Here is a 23,367-nt window from a genome sequence, read left to right as displayed (position 1 = left end):
GCTAACCTTGTGAGCCTGGATCAACTCATTGAGGTCGGCTCTACATTTCCATCGAGTGTGGGATGCCCAAGATTTGCGACGATCGATGACGGCTCTTCACTCAAATTCAGCATATGGCGAACTACCTCTACATTTTGGAGTTGGAGATAGAACAGCTGGTCAACCTCTCAGCCAGGATCGAAGAAGCAGATTGGAGATGACACGCAAGGTATGGGCACCTGATTTTCCTGCTCTACGAAAACTACACAAGGAGGAGATGGTGTACAATTTTCCAGCAATAGAGGGCGTGAACAGGCTGTGCGACGGGTGTCTCATCGGCAAGTAGAAACACACCCCTTTTCAGTCTTAGGTATCCTATTGTGTCGATGAGCCATTGGAGCTCATACACGACGATCTCTACGGGCCCATCAAGCCGATGATCCCAGGTGAGAAGACTCTTCCTCTTGCTGGTCAATGGCAAGAGCCACTTCATGTGGCTAATCCTGCTGCAAGCGAAGAGTGAGGCGGCAGAGGATATTAAGCACATTCAAGAGTGCGCAGAGGCCAAATACGGGAAGAAGATGCGAGTGCTGCGCATGGACCGATGCGGAGAATTCGCCTCGGCAAGCTTCGACAAGTACTGCGACAAGCTCGGCACTTAACGACGCCCTACTCCCCCTAACAGAATGGGGTGGTGGAGTGCCTAAACCAAACCATCGACAGGACGACAAGATCACTACTGATGTTTGCCGGGATGCCCGAGAGGTTCTAGGGAGAGGCAGTCATGACGGTCGTCTACCAAATCAACCGGTCGCCAACGCAAAGCATTGACGGGAAGACACCCCATGAGGTTGGTACAACTTGAAGCCTATGGTACATCATCTCCAAGTGTTTGGCTGCGTCGCGTACATGAAGATCACGCGTCCCCACCTTGCCAAGCTCGATCCCAGGGGGCTAAAGGTCGTCTTCATCAGCTATGAACCAGAGAGCAAGGTTTACAAGCTCTATGATCCTGCAGGGGGGCAAGCTCACGTGTCGCGTGACGTTGTCTTCAATGAGAACACCATCTGGCCGTGGAATGACGTAGCCACGACAGACTAGAACTCGGAACAATTTACAGTGGAGTACCTTGTCACTGTGCCGGGAGAAGGAGGAGAGCAGCACTAGGCACTATCACCGACGCCAGCAGTTACACCGAGCACGCCTACGCTAACACCGATCGCAACTCCTGCTGTGCCCCCTTAACTAGTGGAGTTCGCAACACCACATACTACGGATTCGACGCTGGATACCGATCATGATGATGGTCTGGTGGTCAGGTACCAGAGGATTGAAGACCTACTGGGAGGAGTTGAACCACCGGAATGGCGGCGCACAAGCATGAAGAAGAGGTGGCCGAAATGCATGCCATCAACGCGAATGAACTGAATTCTTCCGCCAAAGCAGAAAGGAACCCGTGCTAGCTGAAGGCAATGCAGGAAGAGATGGCATCCATCACTGAGAACAAGACGTGGAGTCTAGAGGACATGCCATCAGGACATCGAGCCATAGGGGTCAAATGGGTGTTCAAGCTAAAGCGTAACGAAGAGGGAGAAGTTGTGAAGCACAAGGTCCGTTTGGTGGCAAAGGGCTTCGTCCAAAAGTAAGGAGTGGACTTCGAAGAGGTGTTCGCACCGATGGCACGGTTGGAATCCGTCTGCCTGTAGCTGGCGATTGCGGCACATCACTCCGGGGGTCCACAACTTGGACATGAAGTCCGCTTTTCTCAACAGAGAGCTGAAAGAGACTGTCTACGTCTGACAACCACCTGACTTCATCGACAACGACAACCCTGGTAAGGTGCTGCACCTACACAAGGCGCTCTACGTGCTTCGGCAAGCACCACGAGCCTGGAACCGAAGCTCGATAGTACCCTGCTATCACTCAAGTTCAAGCGTTGTGCCCTTGAGTATGGAATGTACACGAGCGACCACGGCGAGCAGCGACTAATCGTGGGAGTGTATGTCGATGATCTCATAATCACTAGAAGCGACATGGAAGCTCTTTAAGATAAGCAACCTCAGCACACTCAGCTATTACCTCGGCATTTAAGTGCAGAAAGTATAACTGGCATCACCATTTGTCAAGGTGCGTATGCAAACAAGCTACTGAAAATAATTGGGCTAGCAGACTGTAACCCTACAAGGACGTCAATGAAATCCCGACTCCAGCTAAAGAAGGCCGGCACTACGCCAGCGGTCGACGCCACCAATTATTGCAGTATCGTCGGGAGTCTGCGCTATCTGATAAACACACTCCCTGACCTCGCCTATTCTGTTGGATACATGAGTAGATTTATGGAAGCACCAAAGGAGAAGCATCTTGTGGCTGTCAAGCGCATCCTGCGCTATGTGGCCAGAACCAAAGGCTAGGGTGTGAGATACTTTTTAGGGAGAGGAAGGAAGAAGCTTGAGCTCGTCGGCTAAAATGATAGTGACATGGTCGGTGACGTTGATGATCGTAAGAGCACCAGCGAGATGATTTACTTCCTCTCAGGTGGTACGATCTGCTGGCAATCAACTAAACATAAGATACTTGCTTTATCTTCTTGCGAAGCAGAGTACATTGCTACTTCGATGGCGGCCACACAGGGGGTCTGGCTTGCACGACTGATGGAAGATCAGATCGGAAGAGAATGCGATCCACCAATGTTGTACGTGGACAACAAGTCTACGATCTCCCTGATCAAAAACCCAATTTTGCACATTGAAGCAAGCACATAGAGATTAGGTTCCACTACATCGAAAATGTGCAGATCGGGGGCTTATCAAGATTGACTTCATCCGAACAGAGGAATAACTTGGAGACATCTTCACCAAGTCTTTGGTGCGAGTAAAATTTGAGGAACTTTCCTCAAAGATCGGAGTTCAAATAATAAGGTAGATATACCATATGCTTTAGGGGGATTGTTAGATAAAAGTTCAGTTGGTTTTTTCTTTATTTAGTCTTTCCTTAAATTAGTGAAGGTGAATTCTTTTGGTAGACAACTTTACGCGTCCAGGTCGAGTAGATTAGCTTAGGCCATGTTTACAGGAAAACGGCTAAGTTTAGTTGGCCACTTAGACTATTTTTTTCGTAGATTTTTTTATTTAAATAGGGGAATCTAATGAGAAACATAAGTATAGTTTTTCAGCAAAAACATCTTCCAAAGTTTTTAGTTCTCTTGTTTTTTGTTTCTTCCAAGGCTTTGTAGTTTTCTTCAAAGGCTTTCTTCTTGCTCTCACCAGCGGCGAGCTACTTAATCCAAAAATCAGGATTCAACTATCCCATCATTATACCAAGGACTACAGGAGAATGACTTGCTGGCGACTAATACCTGCAATAGCTAATTGGTTTGCACGTGGTTCTCCATGGTAGATCTCATGAAAGTTTGTTGTACTTTCAGATGAAGTGTTGCAAATGACTTTCCAGGCGATACAGGTGTCTAAGGAACTATCTTTAGGGGGTCTTGGGCCAGAGTCCTCCTCCGCCCTCTCTTTGGCGCTCTTGTTGGTGGCATAACCTCATCGATGTATGGAGGCATAACAATTTGTGAAGGTATATAGTAAAATAGTGTAAATTTTACGAGTACTATACATTATCATAAGTATACACTATCATAAGTAGTAATAAGTAAATTATCGATTCCACAATTAACCAATTTTTTTTTTTTTTATCGCAAAAAACTGAATTACAAGTGTGTTGATGGTTGTATAATATCAAGAACAAAAAAGATATGTACATAGGGAACAGTGAGGTTAGACTCGGAGAGTCTAAATAGAGAAGTTACTGAACTTTTTAGTGAGTTTTGTGATTCAAATAGCTTGACTTGAAAAAAAATATAATTATTAAATTGAATAAGTTTAGGAAAATGGTGAGTGAGTTATTTAAGAGAATTTTTAGTAGATATTAGAAATTATTAAGTTGACTAAGTTTAGAAAAATGGTTAGTGCTAGGATAATTGTCTGTAGTTTTTAAGTTGAGGAGAAAGTTAAAGAATTTTTTTTTTGTGCTTTCTCCCTTGTAAATACTCATTATTTGTATGTTCGAAGAAACTCTACCCTCAAATTGTTCTTTTTGCTTAAGCTATTTGTTTCAGTATAGTTCGATCAAGGGTCAAACAAAACATCTTACATAAGAGCTAGAATATCAAAACAAATGTTAACATAAAAATTCACTCGAGGAGATGTGATAACTGTTGGGTTTTATGTCCTAAAACTCATAGTTTGTAAACAAAAATATATTCTATTTTCAATAAAGTTATTATTGTTATTTATTCAGTAAAGATTGTTATTGAATAAAGTGAACTTTACGATTATTAATCTAAATCCAATAAACTAAGAACATTCTGACTATAATATGATTACTTGAACTATATGTAGAGACATAAGAGTTGATCAAGTTCAAGTATATAGTTAAAATGATCTATAGTATAAAGATAAAGCTGAGTACCTTATTCTGGGGACACTATGGATGCGGCCCACTTTTGTATATGATATAAACAATGTGAACTCATAGTTTGTAAACAAAAACATATTCTATTTTCAATAAAGTTATTATTGTTATTTATTCAGTAAAGATTGTTATTGAATAAAGTGAATTTTACGATTATTAATCTAAATCCAATAAACTAAGAACATTCTGACTATAATATGATTACTTGAACTATATGTAGAGACATAAGAGTTGATCAAGTTCAAGTATATAGTCAAAATGATCTATAGTATAAAGATAAAGCTGAGTACCTTATTCTGGGGACACTATGGATGCGACCCACTTTTGTATATGATATAAACAATGTGAACTCATAGTTTGTAAACAAAAACATATTCTATTTTCAATAAAGTTATTATTGTTATTTATTCAGTAAAGATTGTTATTGAATAAAGTGAACTTTACGATTATTAATCTAAATCTAATAAACTAAGAACATTCTGGCTATAGTATGATTACTTGAACTATATGTAGAGACATAAGAGTTGATCAAGTTCAAGTATATAGTCAAAATGATCTATAGTATAAAGATAAAGCTGAGTACCTTATTCTGAGGACACTATGGATGCGGCCCACTTTTGTATATGATATAAACAATGTGATCACTAAAATTGTACATGTGGAGACATGTGAGTGAGGGTGTCCTATGCAATGAGTATTGCATAAGATCGGACCATGAAGAAAATCACTCTCACTTTATAATGTCGTTTACTGTTGAGACTGTTTTTTTTTTCATTTGATGACCTAGGTAACTCGATCTTAATCCTGAGCTAACCATGAACTCCTGTTTATTCGGAATTATCCTTAGATTTGCATGAGTGAGAGTGGCTCAAGTTCGCCGACTCAATAGGCCTCCCATTTCAGGAGTAAGACTGGGTAAATGGCTGGGGACGTGGGGTTCACGATGGAATTCACTTCTACCCACTTTTAGGGATAGAAGAGAGGTAGTTCTCTTAAGTACTGACTCCAGGTCTTGAACATGGGACCCCACCCTCTCATTGGTCTGAGAGGGATCCGGTTTACTGGTTGGACCACAAACCAATTGTTCATTAGAGTGTCAGTGAGACATAAGAAACAAGAAGTAACTTCAGGGGTAAAACGGTAAATTGACCTAGTTCTAGTTACGAACAACTTGTGAAGGATCGACTTACTAATCATGGTTATATCAAATGGACAGAAATATATCTATAGTGAGGGGAGTGCAACTACTAGGCTATAGTGGAATGTTCTAGTAGTTAACGAATGTTGGTTAACAAGGTTAATGAGTTTAACCGGTTAATCTTGGATCGTTGGAGCCCATGATCTATAGGTCCATTAGGTCTCTCTGCTAGCTCATATCGGACTAAACCATAGAACAGTGTGACGAGTGAGTTCGAAGTGTTCGAATTCAAATTAGGGAGAATGCGCTACATATATACGATATATTTAACCGCATTTTTGTTTTATTTACGAATTAAACAAAAAGAGAGAATCTGAGATATTTAAATAAGATTTAATATCTTAATCAAATATGTGTCGGAATTAATTGAGATTGTCACTTGAATTAATATTAAATATTAATTAAATAGTTTAATAATCATTTAATATTACTTCAATTTGAAATTAATAATTCAAATTGATTGTTGAATCAAATTGAAGGAAGTCAAAATGTTGACTTCATTTAATGGAAAAATACATGTGGAATTTTGAGGTGTCAAAATTTGGTTTAACCAAACTTGCATGCTTGCCAAATAAACCCCACAAATTTGAGTGGAATTTTGAGTGTCAAAATTTGGTTAACTCAAACATGCATGCTTGCCACATAATCCCAAACATTTGAGTGAAATTTTGAGTGTCAAAATTTGGTGATCTCAAATTTGCATGAACATGCAAACATGACTCTATAAATAGAGTGATCATAATATATGAAAGAGCTTATTGTTGGTGAAAAACCTTGAGAAAAACCTCTCACAAACACTCTCTTCATATATACAAAATCTCTCCCAAGTTTAGTCACTCACCGGATTTCACAATCCCGTTCTAAGGCCGGAGGATAGTGGAGAAGACACTAGTGGTAGTTCAAAACCGGTTCGTGAAGAAAAAGAAATTTGAACTACAAAAGGTTAGTATTCAAACTCATTAAGTTTTAATACTTATGAACATGCTAGTTATTTACTATAATTGATGTTTTAAAAGTGCCTAAGATCCAAATTGCTTCCGCATGTGTTATATTAACACCTTCAATAACATTAAGGAGCAGAAGGGAGGAGAGTGAATCCTCTCGTACCTGTTACTCATAAAGAGTAACTAAGCATCATGGCTGATAAAGATGCGTGTTAACTTAGAGGCACAAGGTGTGTGAGAAGCCATCAAACATGGTGATGACGTTGAGAAGCATAAGGACAGGATGACTCTTGTTGTCATCTCTCAAATAGTCTCGGAGGGCACCCTCATGTTGGAAGAGAAAAACTTGGTAAAAGCAGTATGGGAGACACTGCAAACAATGCTTGTGAGTGCGAAACGAGTCAAGTATGCAAAAGTGAAAATCTTGAAGAGTGAATTTAAGACTATTCATATGAAGGATAGTGAGTCAATCGAAGACTTTGCCATGAAGGAGATAATGATCGTCATCGACATCCGTTTTTTAGGTAACAAGGTGGAAGAAATTTTCATCATCAAGAAGTTCCTTCGTGTTGTCCCCCCTGCCAAAAAAAAAAAAAAAAAAAAAATCATGTAGATTGTTGGTCATCTTAAGGTCCTTGAGAAGAGACTTTGTAGCTATGGCGACAGAGAGGACAAGAAACATCTCTTACTCACACACGAGGAGTGGCTTGCATAGACGAAAACAAAAAATACGGCTACCTCTTCTCTTTTCAGGTACGAAAGGATGTGGCAGCCACAACAAAAAAATAGAGTTCATGGCCGTAGACGTGAAGGCAAAGGAAGCCATGAAAATATCTCACAAATCCATGACAATGCCAACTCCTAGAAGGATAAAGGTATATCAAGTGTTACACTTGTGAAAAATACAAGCATTATGTTGCAGAGTGCCTCAACAAGTAGCGTGATGGAGAGGTAAACCTCACATTTATGGATGACGAAGAGCTCGCATTGATGTAGGAAGCAACCACATGACCGGAGATCAAACAAAGTTCAAGGAATTTGATGAGAAGCTCATTGGAAACGTGAAGCTTTGCGTTTGACCAATTGTATCTATCCAAGGCAAAGGATCCATCTTGTTCCAATGCAAGAATGAAAATCAACTTCTACTAACCAATGTATATTACATCTCGAATTTGAAGAGTAACTTTTTTAGCCTTGATCACATAATGGAAGAAGATAGTAGAGTGGAGTTAGTTGAATTGTTACTCAAAGACATTCGGTTGAAATGGAGCCTTATTGATGAAGGTAAAATGATCACAAAATCGCTAGTACGAGATACTAATAAAAGACCAATAACATCTTCTAGAATCTTCCATTGACATTGGTGGAAAAAATGGAAAGAAAAAATCAGTGAGAGGGAGAAAAAGGAACTGAAGAATAGAGTTTAGAAGAAATTGGAGCTATTTCCGTCAACGAAGAGCAATCTATAAGTCAGGGTGCTTCAAATTTATCATCTCAACTAAGAAGGCCTTGAGAAATGCCACTAAGGGATAAGAAAAATGGGACATCAAATTAAAGAGGTTTAGAGGTAAACCTAAAAAGAAACAAGAATCCAATGATAACTGGGTGACAATTGCCAACTTGTTCAAGCCCCCCATGTTGAATACCTAGTTGGTTCATCTAACTTGCTTGAGACGGAAGTTGTTCCTATAAATTTTTAAGGGTACTAAAAAAAAAAGGTTGAAATACGTAGGAGTACCTTACAAGAAGCTTCTACAAGCAATTTTGAAGTTTCTGCATAGAAGAGATAAGTGGAAGAAGTTGCACGTTGTAGAATTGAAATTTTTCTGAAGAAGACGAAGTTGATCACAGACCAAGAAAATTTGACACTACAAAGCAACATGAGGATACTCTCACCAAGGCCGTAGCATAGGTGAAATTTGCAGAGTGCAGGAGTCGTTCACTCTACCAGTGGAGCTTAAGAGGAAAAATGTGAGTCTATAAGCTTGACTTAGTAAAACTAGGGTTTATTTTAGAGAATAGTTAGTAAAATTTTGAAGTTATTACGCGAGCAAGTTTAAGAGAGTGATTAATACTTTATTTAAGAGAATTGTGAGTAGTTTTTAACGGAGAAGAAAGTTAAGAAAATTCATTAGTGCTTTCTCTCCTATAATTACTCATTAGATGTATGCTCTATTCCTAACCACAAAAAGAATTGAAAAGTAAGTGCGCATAGTTTTTTAATTTAAATAGACGCTCCCCTCAAATGGTTCTCTTGTTCTCTCTTCTTCCGAAGAGAAACACGACTAAACAAACATGCAAATAACTAAATAGCAACTTCTTAATAAATCGAAACACACTGTCCAACATGTTTTAACTACATAAAACTTTCATGTGTCCCCTATAATGTTTATCTCTCCATGGACATTGATTTATACAAATGAATAAATATTTTAGTCATACACAATTGATAGATAGAGTAAGAAAAGAGATTAAGAGATTAGGGTGATAAAGTTTTTGTTGTTCTTCCACTCATAAGAACTCTCTCATCTACCTCTCTACCTTAAGCTATTCTTCTTAGCCAATTTTTTCTTCTACTTTCACTAGTTATGGAATTAGGGTATCTCTTTTCTCTCATTTAGGGTAGAAGAGTGGTCATTCATCACCTAGACAACTTTTATTTGGTAGTCAACCATTCATATGACTCACTGATTTAGATTATTATTATTATTATTTTTTGTGTATTATCTTCGACAAATTTGCCACCAGAATTCCTGCAGCATAATGGTTCAACAGTTGGTGTAGACATGCCATCACTGACAAGATTCCTTCCAAGTTTGCTATAGCATTATGGTTTAGCAAAGAAGATCCGCTACTTATGCCACATATTGTATTACTTCCCCCAAAAAATCTCTAAGACTTGCATACTCTTGAGTAAGCTCCTTACAATGTTCAATATGGTGTGGTTTCTTCGCTCTACCACTTCGTTTTGTTTTAGAGTGTACATTGCGGGGAATTGAATTTTGATACCTTCTTCTTCGCAAAAGTTTAGGAAGTTCTGAAATAAAAACTCATCACCTCGATCAATGCGCAAGGTTTTTAACTTGTGACCAGAACCGTTTTCAACGAATTTTTTGAAGTTCTCAAACGCACATAACGCCTCTCATTTTTCTCTAAGCATGTACATTCACATCCAATGGTTGTAATCTTTAACACCTCAGAGAAAATACTTGTTACTAGAAATCGACAATGAAGTGATTGGACCACATAAATTTGCATGAACCAGTTGCATGGTTTCTTAGCACGAAAACTAGTTTGAGTTGGCAACGATAGTCTCACTTGTTTTGAGAGTATGCAACATTCACTCTTCTCATTATGTAAGAAGGTCTGCCATAACATTCTCTTTGTTGAGCATCAATTGGTTGGGCATCTTCTCGACCAACATTAGTGTAGACTCTTGATCATGTGTGAGTGTGAGGTTTTCCTCCTCATCGCATTTCTTCTTGCGGCACTCTACCACATAGTGCTCGTATGTTTCTCAAGAATAACACTCGATCATACTCTTGTCCTTCTAAAGGTTTACATTTTCATGGATTTGTGAGGTATTTTCAAGACCTTCTCTGCCACTATGTTTGCAGCCGCGCCGACGAGCTCACTTTCGTTGTTGTGGCCGCCATATTCATTTGTACCTGAAAAGGAAGAATCATCCTTATCTTTCTTTTTCTTCTGTGCGAGCCATTTCTCATGTGTTAGTAAGAGGTGCTTCTCCTCCTCTCTATCATTGTAGCTACAAAAGTCTCTCCTCATGGACCTTGAGATGACTAACGATCTCCTCAACCTATATGTTATTAAGGTTGTCGAACTACTCAATAGAGGTAACAATCTGCATGAATTTTGGGGAGAGGGGAGAACAGCTCGAAAGAACTTCTCGACGATGCAGATTTCCTCCACCTTGTTGCCTAACAAATGAATGTCGTTGATGATCGTCGTTTACTTTATGGTAAATTCATCTATTAATCCACCGTTTTCATACGGATAGTCTTAAATTCACTCTTCAAGGTCTGCACATTTGCTTTCTTGATACATTCCACACCTACATGCATTGTTTGCATCGTCTCACACGTTCCACACATACATTCATGTTTTTAATAGTCAAATTAGTCAATTTCATCTCACATCATTCACATAATTAGTCAAGTCCATCTCAAATTGTCCTCATAATTCATTCCTATATCATGCTCCATCAAATCCTACAAGAAATTCTTGAGAACTATTTTTCTTAGTGTTGATTGTCAAAGATTTGAGGCCTTGGTGCTGAGTGTCACCACCATACTAAGAAAATATTAGGTTTGTGACCCCAAGGTAGCAGACACACTGACATTGTAAGATGAATGTCTTTGATGTCTTCCTTTGACAATAAGTTTTCAATGACGGTGTCAGACGACACTGATGTGCCAACATTACACCCTTATCCTTACGTAGGAGGTTTGGTATATGGAACCATTCATTAGTACAACATTCGTAAATGATGGGAGGATTCCTGCCTTAATAATACTCAAATGGATGGATGTTCGAGATATCTCAATGATATAATTAACTTGACTAATGACATCACGAGACTTAGGATGGCATCGAATCAAGATGATGAGATGAGATGCAGCATTGTATCTAAAAGACCTTGGCATGGTGGCCTAGAATAGAGACAAGTGGACTAGAGTCGCAAGTCAGTGAACAAACACGCATGAGCGACATTAATTTTCACATGAGTTGTGTTCAGTTGGCGACAAAAAACCTCGCATAAAGCCCGAGAAAGCCATGAAAATTAGGTGAAAAAAATAAATAGGACTTAGAAGTTTAATTTGAGTTTTAAATGTAAGTAAGTAAGTTTATTAGAGCTACCAATTCTTCGATTTTTAAAAGGAATAAAGAAGAAGGCATCCACGTCAGTGAAAGAGGAGGCCACATGAAAACTGCCACTTGTGCATAACCCTAGTTGGGTTAGACTAACCATNCTTTAGAGCTTAATATTGAAACCAACTAGAAGTTGAAGCAAGTTTGCTCAAGAACCGAAACCAAAAACCTTATGTCAGATAGAAAATACGGAATAGATGATGTCAAAAACATTGTGCAGACAAAAGAGAAAAAAAAAGGATAACTGTGATCCTCCATTTCTTGCCAACAAATATCGCAAATGGATGGGGACAATGCATATAAGAAGAGATATGGACGAATGTAAGGATTGAACCAAAAACATACAGGAGGGATCAATCCTCCATACTTCAGCATCATCCCAATCAATACATATTACAAACGTGATAGTTGTAACATAAGCTCCTTGAATTCAGTTTCCTTGAGGTTCCTTTTGGCTAGAATTTTGAAGAACCACAAGCTGTATCCCAGTAGTAAAAAATGAAACCATTTGGGTTGACAATGATGTTCAACAAATGAAGAAACTAATTTTATAAGCAGAGTGACCATGCCCATGCCAGATTGCATTCCAAGAAAAAAAAAAAAAAAAAAAAGAAAAAGAAAAACACGTCACTTCTCTCTTCTATATATACTTCTCCACTCTCTCTTCCTCCTCTCCGCTCTGCTCTTTCATCCTCTAAATTATTATTATTATTTTTTAAAAAAATGTGTTTTTAATTTTCTTTTTTTCTTATTTTTTGACGTCTTGTCGTCCCTTCCCTTTCTCATAGTTCCCATCAGGAAGCTTTAGCAGTCGATTGCTGCAGAACGACATATATTCCCCCTCTTTGTTTAAGTTCGTTAACTAACTGAATTTCCCCATTTTTTTTCTCTCTACTTTCCACTTTTACCCCTCCTCTCTCATCTAATTTATCCTCCACTGCCACTGTCACTACCGCCATGATTTCATGGAAGGATCTTTACACCGTCTTGACGGCGGTTATTCCTCTTTATGTCGCTATGATTTTGGCTTACGGTTCTGTTCGGTGGTGGAAGATTTTCACGCCAGATCAATGCTCTGGAATCAACCGTTTCGTCGCCATTTTCGCTGTTCCTCTTCTCTCCTTCCATTTCATTTCTTCCAATGATCCTTACGCTATGAACTTCCGGTTCATCGCTGCCGATACACTTCAGAAGATTATCATGCTGTTCTTTCTTGGGATTTGGACTAATCTCACCAAGAATGGGAGTCTAGAATGGATGATTACTATTTTCTCCCTATCCACGCTTCCGAACACGCTAGTCATGGGGATTCCTTTACTGATTGCTATGTACGGTGATTACAGTGGGAGTTTGATGGTGCAGGTGGTGGTGTTGCAGTGCATTATTTGGTATACGCTTTTGCTTTTTCTGTTCGAGTATCGTGGTGCGAAGATTCTCATCATGGAGCAGTTTCCCGAGACGGCTGCTTCGATTGTGTCGTTTAAAGTTGATTCGGACGTGGTTTCGCTGGATGGCAGGGATTTTCTCGAGACTGATGCTGAAATTGGGGACGACGGAAAGCTTCACGTGACGGTGAGGAAATCGAATGCCTCTCGACGATCTCTCGGTCCTTGTTCGCTTCCGGGATTAACGCCTAGGCCTTCTAATCTCACTGGCGCTGAGATTTACAGCTTGAGTTCCTCTCGGAACCCTACTCCTCGAGGCTCGAATTTCAACCACTCAGATTTCTACTCTATGATGGGATTTCAAGGCCGATTGTCTAATTTCGGACCTGGAGATTTGTATTCGGTTCAATCCTCCAGAGGTCCGACTCCCAGGCCGTCCAATTTCGAGGAGAACTCTGCCGTTCAGCCTCAGACCGCATCCCCGAGGTTCGGGTTTTACCCCGCTCAAACTGTGCCCTCCTCTTATCCGGCTCCCAACCCGGAATTCACCAAAACTGCTAAAATCCCTCAGCCACCGCCTCCTCCTCCGCCGCCGCAACCGCAGAATACAAAAGCGAACCATGACGCCAAGGAGCTTCACATGTTTGTTTGGAGCTCGAGCGCTTCTCCAGTATCTGAAGGTCGCGGTGGGCTCAACAATCTCGCCGGGAATGAGCTCGCTGGAGCCGAGCAATCTGGACGGTCCGATCAAGGCGCCAAGGAAATACGGATGCTCGTGGCCGATCATCAACAACAAAACGGGGAAAACAAAGGTAATATTAATAAATAATCACTAATAATTTATATTTTATTCTCAATCTCAGTAACTTGATTCCATTTTTCTTTAGCTGTTCCAGAGAGTGAGGGCTATGGAGGTGAAGCCTTTAGTTTCAGCGGCAAAGAAGGGGAAGAGGAAAGAGATGATCAGAAAGAGGGACCCACAGGCTCCACCGGCGAACTCCACGGGAAAGTTTCGGCCGGAGCTCCGGACGGCGGGAACTCCAAACTAATGCCGCCGGCGAGCGTAATGACCCGTCTGATCCTGATCATGGTGTGGCGGAAGCTGATCAGAAACCCCAACACATATTCAAGCCTCATCGGACTAATCTGGTCGCTCATTTCTTTCCGGTAAGCCAAAAATCAAGTTCACAAATCACAATGCTACTACAATTACAGTTGATTGATTGAAACTTCCATTTCAACTAACTGTGTTCCCTCTTATTTGGGCTGTGTCTATGAAATTGCCTCTGTATTTATTGTCTGTGTTGTTGGGTTGTGATGAAATTTTGCAGGTGGCATGTGGCCATGCCCAAAATAATAGAGAAATCAATCTCCATACTCTCTGATGCAGGTCTTGGAATGGCTATGTTTAGCTTAGGTGAGTGGTCCTTATCTTTTATTTATTCTCTTGATCTAAATAATTAAGCACAATTCTCAAGAACTATGAAGAAACTAAAAAAAGAAATCACTCGTTCTTAAAAGAATGTGTCCGAAACATATTATCATGTTGTCACGTAAGTATCTCAATAATGGAAGGGAACGTAATCTAATCATTACAAGGGAAAAACAAATAATTAAAGAGTTGTTTTGTTTCGTAATCGGAGAATTAAGAAAAAGTCATTGCCCACCTTTATCCAAATAACAAATGCATTGAGAGGTTTATTCTTTGGTAGTGTTGTGAGTATCTTAGGAGATTAGGTTGATTATGTGGTAGAGAGGCTGGCAAAGAATGGGTATTGTTTCTGTGCATTATTTTTCTCACATTAGGTGTCTGAAAAGGGCTGAGAAAGGCTTTTAATCTTGAGCCTTTACCACCCGACATGTGGGTCCAAGTGGGTAACGTCAACTGGGTGGTCCAAAGATAGGTGGGTCGGAGTTTAATGCCCTCTATTACACTCCAAATTAGTGAAAGTAGTTGAACCGTAAATTCATGTATTTTTCTTTTGATGGGAAGGGCTTGAGAATTGACTGGTGTTTGTTTACCGCTGAAAAAAAGGTATATTTATGGGACTACAACCAAAGATGATAGCATGTGGGAACTCTGTTGCTGCTTTTGCGATGGCCATTAGATTCCTTACTGGGCCAGCCGTCATGGCCATCGCTTCCATCGCTATTGGCTTGCGTGGAACCCTCCTCCGCGTTGCTATTGTGCAGGTACTTCTTTTCATCCTCGATGCCTTAACAAGTTTTCTCATATGAAATCAATACTGAAAAGCTGGTGTATGCTATTGTAGGCGGCACTGCCCCAAGGAATTGTACCCTTCGTGTTTGCTAAAGAGTACAACGTTCATCCAGCAATTCTGAGCACTGGGTAAGCAAAACCCACCTCTCAAAATGTGCCATTTTTTCTTTCCGTTTTTGTTTTGCAGCTTTTTGGTCTTTGCATGATTTAGTCTCTACTATGTTTTTGTTCATTGGTGGCATTGTAGGGTGATCTTTGGCATGCTCATAGCTCTGCCCATTACTTTACTCTACTATGTTCTGCTCGGTCTGTAAATTTTTCAAGTTCAAATGGATTTCCTTCATATCATATTTCTTAATGATTTTGAGACGAAGAAGACGAAGACCACGACGACGACGAAGATCTTAGGGTTATTATATAGAAGAAGTTTGACAAAAGTTGCGAGAGAGAGAAGCCTCAAATGCTATTTGAGAGGAATTAGAAAGAGAAGAGAAGGCGTTGATCGTATAGTGTTGAAGGAAAAGGGATTGTTGGTTGCCATTTTGGGTGTAAATTTGAGACTCGAGTGGGAGGTCAATAGCCAATAGCCAATAGCCAATAGGGGGATTTGAAGAGGTTTGTTAATTAGATATAGCAATTATTTTGCGTTTGTCGTCTTCTCTCTTTTTCGGGTTTGTAGCTTTATATAATCTTTTTATATTTTAGGGCTGCTGATTATGTTTCCATTTTGTCACCTTCCCCTTTGTTCATACAAACATTTTTAAGGATGTATTAATGTTTCAGACCACCTCATCGTAATCATAACTCTCTACTTTTATGTATTTTTGTACTTATATATTCATCAAATCTTGATATTAATAATTAATTATAACAATTACATACCATTAATATTAGTTATTTATAAATTGTTATATTTTTACTATTCATGTGTAAAAATTTCATAATTTAATTACCTCGATTGTTAACGTACTTCTTTCGGAAACAAAGATAATAAATAATATATCTAAAAATTCAAAAGCTTATTCTTTAGATTTGATCCTATCATAACGATCAAATTGAAACTTTTTGAAACTATGTCCGGCGTACAAAATTAGTAATTTATCATTAAAAAAAAAAATCATCCTTATTTCATTAATTGGGTGGAAATGTGCATATAGAATGGGCCAAGGTTGGTCAAGTAACCAAATTAATCATATTATGTTAATTATTTGCTTACATTGCACATCTTTCTAATGTGATAAAAAAATAATAATAATCAAATTAAAGACCAGTCATTGGTTACCAATCAATTTCGATAGGAGGGGCGTATATGCTATGTCGTTTTTATTTTCTCACTTTATTCCTTTAATATTTTTCTAATTAAATTAAATTGTCTTTGGGAAGCAGTGACATCAAAAGTAACCGGGAGTCCTACGCTTACATAATTACAAAAAAAAATAAACAACTGGATAGAATGAAAGATATACCATGAAAGCAAAAGGTAAAACGATTTAGAATGGATATGTGACGCACAAGCAACATGCTATGGATAAGCATAATCGTGACATCCTTCCTCACTTAATTTGTTGACGTCGCTATCAATCTACTCTTCTTGAACTTATAATGTATTATGCTACTAACTTCTTGTCTTTCGTCATGTTTCCAATTGATCTCAACATTAGGGAGTTCCTTCCTCTTTATAAAGAGTTCTTGTATATCTCCTCTCGATTTGCTGACTCATCGTATCTTCTTAGTTAGGATGTCTTCCACTTCTTTCTCGGCAATATTCTTCATCGTGGTAGGAGATCATGTCACCTTGTTGTGTCTTCTTTGTCTAGGTTGTTAGGGTTTCAAGCAAAACGAGGTGAGTCTTCATCTATAAAGGTAATTGAACCTTGTACGATGCCTTTTTTACCTTCTGAATGACTTTAATTGGTCCTTCATATTTCATCACCGACCATTGATCCCTATTGCTTCATAATAGAAATTGTTATAGTCTCAACTTGATCAAAGCTTTTATCTCCGACTTAAAATTTTAGTGGTTTGTGTTTCTTCATGTGTCTGGATGTTTTCTCCAAGTAAGCACAAGCATGGTCGATTTCTTCATGTGTCTAGGAAAATAAATGCAACTACCCTATGCATGTATCATGGTCTCGAATTGTGATGTCGTCATCAGCCGTACAAAGATGTCTTGCCTTTACCTGAAAGATATGTAGCACATGATTTGAGTATTTTAAGAAACAATCAGTAAATGACCCCACGGGTCAGAGAATGCAAACATATGTCACTCATGATCTAGGGGACCTATAGTTAAAATCATCATAGGGGTGGTCTCGAGTCCGGACAAATTGGATGTGTAGTACTTCCTTACACATGACCCACATGTGTGAGTGTAGATCCTCAGGAGATTGTCACTCCCTTGGACCCATCATAGTCGAGCTAGCTATCCGTAGCAACGTCCGGAGGTCAGCAGACCTCGAGTGTCATGCAAGGTATGATGATGATCATCATAGTTTAGTTTCCGTACTCATCATCATAAATGGGGAAGTATCCTGATGTATATGAATACACAAAATACATGAGGTCCCTATAGTTTTTATCTTTAAATCATTTTAAATCATCTTTATGACACAACCCTATACATCGTTTACACATTACTCCAAGTAACATGCATGCATTGACTTTCATACATTCATCATCATTAACATTAACTAGGGTTGTGTCTTTGAAAACTCGTCGTCATAGTGCATCGTGACATTTAATACATGCACATTATCTTAATATAGAACATCATCATATTAAGTCATTTCATCATCATACGTCTCACATCATCTTGTTATCATGCATCATCAACATCATCACATTATCTTGTTATCATGCATCATCAACATCATGTACATCATCACATCATCATATAACATTATCACAACATCATTGAACATCATCACATCATCATTTAACGTCATCACATCATCATATAACATCATCACATCATCATATAACATCATCACATCATCATATAACATCATCACATCATCATATAACATCATCACATCATCATATAACATAAAACATAAATGTCGGCCACTGGATACATGTCATCATACATAAGACAAGTCTTTCAATCGAGCAGATAGTAAACCACTTACTTGGGTGACCTTAGCCGAGGTTCTATCTAGCTCCAAATTCACTTGCATTGTTCCTTCAAATTCGTTTCACTTACATCGAGCCTTCACCTATTTTGAATATAAACTTAATTGCCTCATAAAAAATCGAATTTCATGTTTTGATTGTTTCTAAAATGTCATGCTACATGGATCATACAATCCCACTATTATTTGTTATAATATTATATTCACTGATACCAACCAACTATTATTTGTTAATACCAACATTTTAATACTTTTTCACATAGTCCATTTCCTTTTTGCTGTTCACATAGATGCTTTTGACCCATTTTAATTGATCTTTTTTTTTTTAAAATGGCTATGGAACCTGAAGTAATTTTCTAAAATTCATAGAAAATCTTTAATTTCTAATTAATGCTAAGTAATTGCAATGAAATTAATATCTTTTCGATAAATGAATAGAAAAATGTAAAATATTATTTACTTTGACAGCTCTCCTTAAGGAATCCTTCCTTGAATTTCTTGAATTTTTACAGGGCTTCTAAATAATTACCGTAAAATAGAATCTGTAAAGGAGTTTTGAGTCGCAAGTTTTGGCCAGAAGTTTTGCATGATGAGGATTGGTCATGGGAGAGAAGGATGGGGGAGGGTTTAGTTTATTTTACTTGGGTTTTCCTTCGTCTGTTACACTGTGATTCGAAGCCTAAGATAAAAGGTCAATTGTCTCCATTAATTCTTCCATTTCCTTTCTCTTGGAGTGATTCCTTATCATTAGGCGTAAGCCAAGGGCTAAGTTATTTGAAATTCTATATATTTTAGGTTGCATGTTTAGAATCATTCAAGGTTGACATGATTGACCTTGCTTGTGGAGTGATTCAAATCTCAAACAACCCTTCTTAGATATTCGATCAACAAGATAATTTGATTCTTACTTCCCTTGTAACGATTCCTTATCACTTATAGCTTAGGCTTCAAATGCATGGATTAACAAATCCTGATGATTGAAACGTATGCTTCAATGCATAAGGTGTTTTCTTCCTGTAGCAACACTTGTTAGCTTACCAATGTATCAATACTTATTGCATCAGATAGGTCTTCAAACAAAGCGTGACAAGAAAGGAAATGTCAGCAACATTGAAAGATATTTTTTGACCTGTGGATTTATAAAAGGTGGAGGAGAAGAGAATTATAGTTGTAAGTTTGTATGGGGATGATTTGAATTTTACAAGAAATGATGATAAGTTGATGATGGAGTTCATGAAAGCAATGATGTCTGAATTTGTGAGACATGGAAAAAATAAATTATTTTCTTGATCTTAAAGTAACACAGAAAGGAAGTCTTATGGTTATATATTATAATAACAATATCTCTATCCGTAGCTGATGTCATGACTAAACCACACTCAAGTTGGAAACCTTTGTTCAAATGAAAAGCAAGTTAGGAGTTTAGCTAATATAAGTCATCGTTGGTAGGTTGTTATTGTTAGGTTTAGAGGAGAAATTGTTGGCATGGTCAATAGAATCCTCCAATAAATGAGTTGAGAGTTTTGAAGGTTTAGTAATAGTGACTAAGTGTTGAACAAAGAGTCAGTACTTTATTCAGGTTTCCAGAGACATTTCTTTCTAAGCTTCGAAGTTGTAGTCCTAGTGACTCATGTGTTGAACAAAGGGTGTATTTTGTTAGAGGGCTCTAGAGAATGATGCATAAGGGAAGACTTTACGGTGTAATTTGTTCAATGGTAAGATCGTTGAGGATTGTTCTCATATTGACTAATTAAGAGGAAGATCATAGATATATAAGTCGAGGGTACGGTATGAGAACTTTTAGGAAAACCAAAAGCAACGTTCATAAGAAAAACAGATAATTCGAGACTAATTAAGATATGAAGGTTTATTTATTCGAAATGGTAGAAATCGTCATTAATTAGCTCCTTTCACGTTTTTTCAAACCTACAAATTTGAACGTCATCCGAGCGTTTATCAACTTAAGTATAACTCTACTCAAACCGATAAAATATATTTTTTAATTTCTAAATTGTTTGGGAAAGTAGAAATTGAATAAAAAGGGAGCTATCTTGGGAATTAAAGGGCAAGTAGTTGGGAAAGAGAACCATTTATTTGTTTGGAATAAATAGAATTGAAAGAGAAAGTGGTGAATAATGGAGGATATGCAATAAATTAGGAAAACCGACATGCCTTCAAGTGGGAGAGCGACGTATCGGTTTCAATAACGACAGAGTTCCCACCTTTAATCCAAGTTTTGTTCGACTTGTCGTGTTATTGTGGTAAGGACCAATTTTCTTCCCATTCCCCACTTTATTATTATTATTATTTTTGGACAAAATCCATTTCCCCCATAATGCAATTTTTAATCCCTTTAAATATATATATACACACACACATTTCACTTTCATTTTCAATCTTTAAATCCCTTCGTTTTCTTCCATTTCTTTTAATTAATTATGTGATTGTAAAAATTCATGATACATATATATATAGAAATACATTTGTAGTACTAAAAAAATTGATATTTATTGATTAATATCTCTATGTGCCAAGTAGAGTTGAGTTAGATGACTCTAAAATAGAACAAGTCATGACTGTTGGATGAATCGGCTAATTTAGGGAATGATCATGAGTTTATAATAAAGAAATACTATCTCCATTGGTATGGTGCTTTTCAGGGAAGCCCAAAACAAAGCCACGAGAGCATATACTCAAAGTGAACAATATCATACTATTGTGGAGAGTTGTGTTCATCTAACGATGTGTATGTTGCATATCTACGAGAGTACGTACGAAGTATTTTCAATTCCAACCACATATTTGGTCAAATTTTGAAATGATTAAGGATAAGAGAAAATTTGAAAATAATTTGTTACAGCTAGCTCGCTAGGTATCATGTGTCTCTCTAGTTGCTCTAAAAGCTCAAGAACATTATCTGAAACCATGGAAAGCTCCAAGGTTCTTTGTTTTGGAGTTTTCCCTAAGCATACTCTCAAGTATAAGTATGGGTCCATCTTTTTGTTTCCCCTCATGGCGTTTTGTTATCATTGAATTTGCCATAATGAACAATTCAGAAAATGAAGCTTGTAATTGTTCTCAAGGATATATGTCTATGAATATTTGAAAATTTGATTTATCTAAAAAGATTTATCCTTCGTGTATATCAATATATAAAATATTAAGAAATATCGTTTCAAAATGAGTTAGATTGTTTTTTAAGATATGATCTAACTTGAATTGGGTACAGGTTCCGTGTGTGAAAGACCGAATTAACCCAACCTAACTTGAATACATAAAAAAGAAGAGGAGTTAAGATTGTGACTAAGCCCAAGCTGAACCCACGTTCAACCCGCCCGATGGGCCAACCTTGTGTCAAAAGTCACTGCTCCCAGTACATGTCATGTCTTTCATAAGTACACTACGACACCATAGTTCCAATTTCTGGATTCCAACTTCCTTACGATAATTCTAAAAAAGTAGAGTTATATTCAACATTTTTTTTTTTTGTCAAATAGTTAGGTGTACACACTCACCATTTTTTCGTTAGTTGCTTCATTTTTTAATTAGTAAGTGAGAAATAGTTCATTATGGTTCAACACGAAAAGGTGATCAAATTGCATGAATGTAGCCTAATTGTACATTTAATTGAGTTATTTTTATAGAGATACCTACAAAGTTATGTTGAACAATAATGGTATGGGGAGCAATCCAATTACAAAGACATTTATAGAATCATTTGCTGCAACAATTTTGCCAGTAAATGATGCAAAATTTTGAATCTGAATCAATAAGCCATTAAATTATTGACAAGCTAATAAGAGGCCGCTGAGATGGATGACTAATCTCTTTTCAGCCTTAAATAAAAAAGAAAGAAACAGTATAAAAGGAAAAGATTCAACCAACAAAATGGGGAAGAAAAGACATATAATCGGAAAGCGCAAGAATAGAGGTGGTTGGTGCTGCTAATAACTAAAGAAAGGAGAAAGAAACATCTTAATTCAATAGGGAAAAAGAGACCAAAAAGAATAGAGACAAGAGAGTTGAAAGGAGGAAATCAAGCTTGACCACTCTAATTCCTTATTCTCTTTTCCTTTTTATATTTAAGATATTGATTATTTAAATTAGCGTGTATAACTAAATCTTATAGGGGAGACATGAGAGTTTTATGTAGTTAAAACATGTTGACGGGGTAAGTTTAATTTACTTTATATATGCAATTTTTTCTCTTATTCTAAAGAAGAGAGGGCAAGAGAATGCTCTCTAGTCCCATTGCAAGGATAATTGGAGGATTATGAATAATCCTTCTTCTAGAGCAGTTCAACGACTTCAAAAACATGTAGTTGAGGAGATCATTGGTCGTCTTAAGGCTCATTAGAAGAAATTTCGCGGCTACGAAGACAAAGAAGAGGAGAAACACCTCTTACTCAGACATGAGGAGGAGCTCGCATAGACAAAAAAAATGATGCGCCTGACTCTTCTTTTTCAAGTATGAGGAGACGTGGCAGCCATAACATGAAAAATAAAGGTTGTGGATGTGGTTGCGGACGTGGTCGTGGATATGATCGCAACGTGGTTGTAGAGGAGGTCGTGACAATATCTCACAAACCCATGACAATGTCAACCCTTAGCAGGACAAGAGTAAAGAGTATGATCAAGTGTTATTCTTATGAAAAATATAAGCATTGTGCGGTAGAGTGCTGCAAGAAGAAGCGCGATGAAGAGGCAAGCCTCAAAATCATGTAGGATGAAGAGCCCACACTGATGTTAGGCGAGAAGATGCCCAACATGTTGATGCTCAACGAAGAGAAGGTTATGGTGAACCTTCTGACAAAATGAGAACACTGAGTGGATGCCAACATGTGGTACCTAGACAACAGAGCAAGAAACCACATGATCGAAGATCGAGCAAAGTTTAAGGAGCTTGATGAGAAGCTCATCGAAAACGTGAAGTTTGACGATGGATCAATTATACTGATCCAAAGACAAAGGATCTATCTTGTTCCCGTGCAAGAATGACAACCAACGTCTACCGACCAAGATATATTATATCCCAAGGTTGAAGATAATATTATCAGTCTTGGTCAGATGATAAGAGAAGGAAGCTAAGTGGAGTTAGCTGACTTGTTCTTCAAGATGTTTGACAGAAATAAAATCTTATTGATGA

At 38.0% G+C, this 23,367-nt stretch overlaps 1 protein-coding gene across 2 annotated transcripts; it reads left to right on the top strand.

Moving 5' to 3' along the window:
- The first annotated feature begins 12,441 nt into the window (after positions 1-12,441).
- LOC111489488 (auxin efflux carrier component 3-like) lies at positions 12,442-15,911 on the top strand. 2 transcript variants are annotated; one of them, XM_023137730.1, is made up of 6 exons: positions 12,442-13,681; positions 13,757-14,036; positions 14,201-14,286; positions 14,905-15,062; positions 15,143-15,219; positions 15,338-15,911. In XM_023137730.1, the coding sequence occupies exons 1-6, from the start codon at positions 12,442-12,444 to the stop codon at positions 15,402-15,404; spliced, it is 1,908 nt and encodes a 635-aa protein (XP_022993498.1). In that variant the 3' UTR covers positions 15,405-15,911. The 2 variants fall into 2 exon arrangements, with proteins under 2 accessions (XP_022993498.1, XP_022993499.1); XM_023137731.1 differs by having other exon boundaries at positions 13,766-14,036; positions 15,338-15,404.
- Positions 15,912-23,367: the final 7,456 nt, after the last annotated feature.

Source organism: Cucurbita maxima, unplaced genomic scaffold (genome assembly GCF_002738345.1).
Source record: "Cucurbita maxima cultivar Rimu unplaced genomic scaffold, Cmax_1.0 Cma_Scf00014, whole genome shotgun sequence".
NCBI lineage: Eukaryota > Viridiplantae > Streptophyta > Magnoliopsida > Cucurbitales > Cucurbitaceae > Cucurbita > Cucurbita maxima.
Note: the sequence above shows the minus strand (reverse complement) of the source record. Positions and strands in the feature narration are given on the sequence as shown.